At 54.2% G+C, this 3,616-nt stretch overlaps 1 protein-coding gene across 1 annotated transcript in view; it reads left to right on the top strand.

Annotated features, from left to right (window-relative positions):
• The first annotated feature begins 3,387 nt into the window (after positions 1-3,387).
• FBXO21 (F-box protein 21) overlaps positions 3,388-3,616 on the top strand; it is a 26,771-nt gene continuing 26,542 nt past the window's right edge. The window contains exon 1 of the mRNA XM_030887426.2: positions 3,388-3,616. This exon is cut by the window's right edge and continues 9 nt beyond it. Coding sequence (XP_030743286.2) covers positions 3,388-3,616 — 229 coding nt within the window.

Raw genomic sequence — 3,616 nt, 5'->3', positions numbered from 1 at the left:
CACACACACACACATGCACACACTTCCTCGAGGCAAGAGCCAAGCAGGGGAGGACAAGGTGACCCTGGGAGGGCCATGAGTGTCCTCTGGGACAGGGTGCTTTGAGGGTCCCAAAGATGGCGCCATAGTAGCAGGTGGCTAAGCACTGCTAGATCTTAGAGGAGTGGGCCGGGCAGGAGAGAGAACTGTGGGTGCTGACCTTGGGGGTTGGGTCATCCTTTCAGTTGTAGGTGGGGGACGTGCTCTGAGAAGCGTGAATGAGGCCTGGGGGCCTGCAGCCCAAGGACCAGCCCTGACTCGTGATGGCTGGGTGAAGTGGGTGGGGCCGCGGGCACCACGAGAGCCTGTGTTCCCAGGAGGTGCTGTTAGGTACGAACAGGCAGGGACAGACGGGTCGTCCTTCTCCATGCATGAAGGCTCCCTACAGGAGATTAGAAGAGACTCAGGCAAGCTATTAGCCAGCCACAAAGACCACGTGGCATGTGCCAATTCAAGCCAGAGCCAGGTGGGCTTCATTCAGTCAATAGGGTCAACCAATACCTTTGACCACACCTCCCGGCCAAAGGCCTCAATGACCCTGGTTGCAAAACGCCACTGCCCTTCTCCTCCTTCTTCACCCTTCCACTCGGCCATGCTGAGGTCTCTCTGACCTCAGCTTACCACGGGTGGGTGCCCAGTCCCACGAGGTTGCCCGTGTTCAGTGACTATGAAACCTGAAGCTTCTTCTGTTCTTTATAAAAGCCCACCTGGAGCACAAACCAGGCTGTGGCGTGAATTCTTTCTCATGCGAAGCCAAGAACCGAAGTGTTTCCCACCTGAGAAACCTAACAGTTCCAGAGGGAGCAGGGTCTTTACACAGTGAGTTTCAAGGTGTTCGCTGAAAGTCCAGATGCCCAGACCTCTCTGCTTTAACGACAGCAGCAGCAGCAGCAGCAGAAACACCCCTGTGGAAAACGTGTTGCTGTTACCTGCTGTCAAGTCAGTTCTGACTGACAGCAACTGTGTGAGTCCGGCTGGACTAGAGAAACAAATACATAGACACTCACGTGTGTAAGAAAGAGCTTTATATACAAGGGCAATTGAATATTGAGAAAACCTCCCAGATCAAGTCAAGAAGTCCGATATGATGCCATATGTCCGATACCAATCTATATAATCCTCTTCAGATGCCTATGTAGGAAGATCACAGGAAGTCTTGTGGATCCAGTGGTGTTGTACGCATCTCAGCGTTGGCAGGGGTCTCCAGGTGGCTTCTCCACAGGGATGTCTCGCAGGGAGTGAGCAAGTGTCCTGCCTCAGTGAGGTGTCTATTTCCTTAGCGCCTCCACATGAGGTCATCAAGCTACTACCTGATTGACAGGCCAGACTCCACCCCTTCACTCGATCCTCAAATTGACACCAGATGATGTAACCACAGCCACCTTGTGCACAACGAGAGGAAACACGGCGCCATCCTCACTCGCCGTTGTCAGGTTGGGTGCTCACCTTGGCAACCACTGCATCTACCCATCTCACAGAGGGCCTTCCCGTTTCGCTGCCCTACAGGTGAAAGCCACAGAGCACAAAACGCACCGGCTGACGGTAGGCAATTTGGCAGCACGTGGTACGTTCACAACGTGCTGTGCAGACACCACGCCTGTCCAGTTCCAAAACCTTTCCTTCCCTGGAGACCAAAACCCCAAGAAGCAGAGCCGGAGAAAGGCTATGCTGTTTGCTGTCACCCATCCCACTGCTGGTTGACAAGCACACAAGGGTAATTCGTGAGACCCCGCTGGCTGTGTGCCCAGGAACCGAGCATCCACGAGGGATTCAAACAGCCCCAGTCTCCACCCCAATCCTGTAGAAAAGACGTACCTCGCACAAGTAGCTAGAAATAAATAAGTACCTTAGGGTAAAGTGTGAGTGGGGCTGAGTGGGGGAATGGGTGGGCCTGTGGGGAGGTTCCGCTGAGGCCTGGAGGGAGAGGAAGGAGCCCTCCACTGGTCGCATCAGGAGGAAAGACCTGGCAATCCCGTCCTGTCAAGGTCACTGCTGGGGGGGACCTCTGCAGCTGCCCTGCACTGCCCTATCAAGGTGCCTTGGGCTGGACTCAACTCCATGACCTGAGGGCAATGGGAGGGGGCTGCGGTGCTGGGAGTGGGTGTAATTAAAGTAGCCCTGACATAGGGTTCAAAGAAGGAACCTTTGACAACGATGGGAAGTGCTTGTGTGAAATCCAGGTGATACTGTCAAGTGTGTTATCACAGCCTGTTATCACAGCAGAGCGGAAGTCGTGCACGCAGGTCTCAACCGGAATCCAGAACAAGAGCCCCTGAGCACCTTGCTGACCTCTTTGAGCGTCTGTGTGCTCAGTTGTAACGTGGGCCGAGGGAATAACAATGGCTCATCTGATCCCTGGGACTAGGTGGGGAAATGTTTAACTACAATGGCTAGCTGCTCAATGAAAGGTCAGCTGTTTGAATCCACTCTGCAGAGGACAGCCCTGGGGAATCCACTTGTGTAAAGTTGTTTGTTTTTTTTTAAAGACCCACTGCCATCTAATCCCATTCACAGAGACCCTATAGAACTGCCCCTTTGGATTGTCTAGGCTCTAATGAGTTCCCAAATTTATTTGGCCCACCCACCCCTTTTCAGGGAAAACAAAAAATTACTCAGTGTTTCCCTCCCTCCCTTCCACCCGCTCAATTAAAATACTTGGCATTGTAGTCCATAATCGAACATCGAGTGATGGAGCTTTTTTACCTCTCCTTGGATGGTTACAGCGGCCCGGCCCCCAGGAGTGGTACAAAACTCCCTGCCATTGAGTTGAGTCTAACAGATAACCACCCTAAGGGACAGAGCCGACCTGCCCCTGTGGTTTGGAAGCTGTATCTTTTTTACAGGCGTAGAAAGCCTCCTTTTACCCCTGTGGGGCAGCGGGTAGTTTCAAACTACTAACCTTCGGGTTAGCATCCCCACACGTAACCACTACCACTATGCCACCAGGGCTCCCCCCCATGCAGGGAAACACTGTTTGAAAACCTTGTCGAGAATGTCCGACAAACATAAATACATACGGATTAAAAAAAAAAAAGTTGTATGAGCACCAATAAAATGATGTTTTAAAAAGAGTTGTATGAGCCCCCAATAAAAAGATTTAAACTATTAAAAAAAAAGAAAGAAGAAGAAGATGGCTTTTAGTAGCATCACTCCTCAATGAGGCGGATAGACTTCTGGGCTCAGCGCTGTTACAAAGAGCCGTCCTAGGTCGGGGGTGTGGCCACAAGTGGGCGTGGCGACAGGAGACCCCGCCCTCAAGGCGGGGTGGCGGGTGGAAGCCCGACGCCCGACGCGCGCGCGAGAGACGAGCGGGCGCGCGCGCGCGGCGGCCGCAGGTACGCGGACAAGATGGCGGCGGAGACGGCGGTCGACAGCGCGATGGAGGTGGTGCCGGCGCTCGCCGAGGAAGCCGCGTCGGAGGCGGCGGGCCTGTGCTGCCTCGTCACCCTGCCCGGCGAGGTGCTGGAGTACATCCTGTGCAGCGGCAAGCTGACGGCCGGCGACATTGGCCGCGTCTCCAGCACCTGCCGCCGGCTCCGCGAGCTCTGCCAGAGTAGCGGGAAGGTGTGGAAGGAGC

Source organism: Echinops telfairi, unplaced genomic scaffold (assembly GCF_000313985.2).
Source record: "Echinops telfairi isolate 266 unplaced genomic scaffold, ASM31398v2 ScPeMD7_7412;HRSCAF=8450, whole genome shotgun sequence".
Taxonomy (NCBI): Eukaryota; Metazoa; Chordata; class Mammalia; order Afrosoricida; family Tenrecidae; genus Echinops; species Echinops telfairi.
Note: the sequence above shows the minus strand (reverse complement) of the source record. Positions and strands in the feature narration are given on the sequence as shown.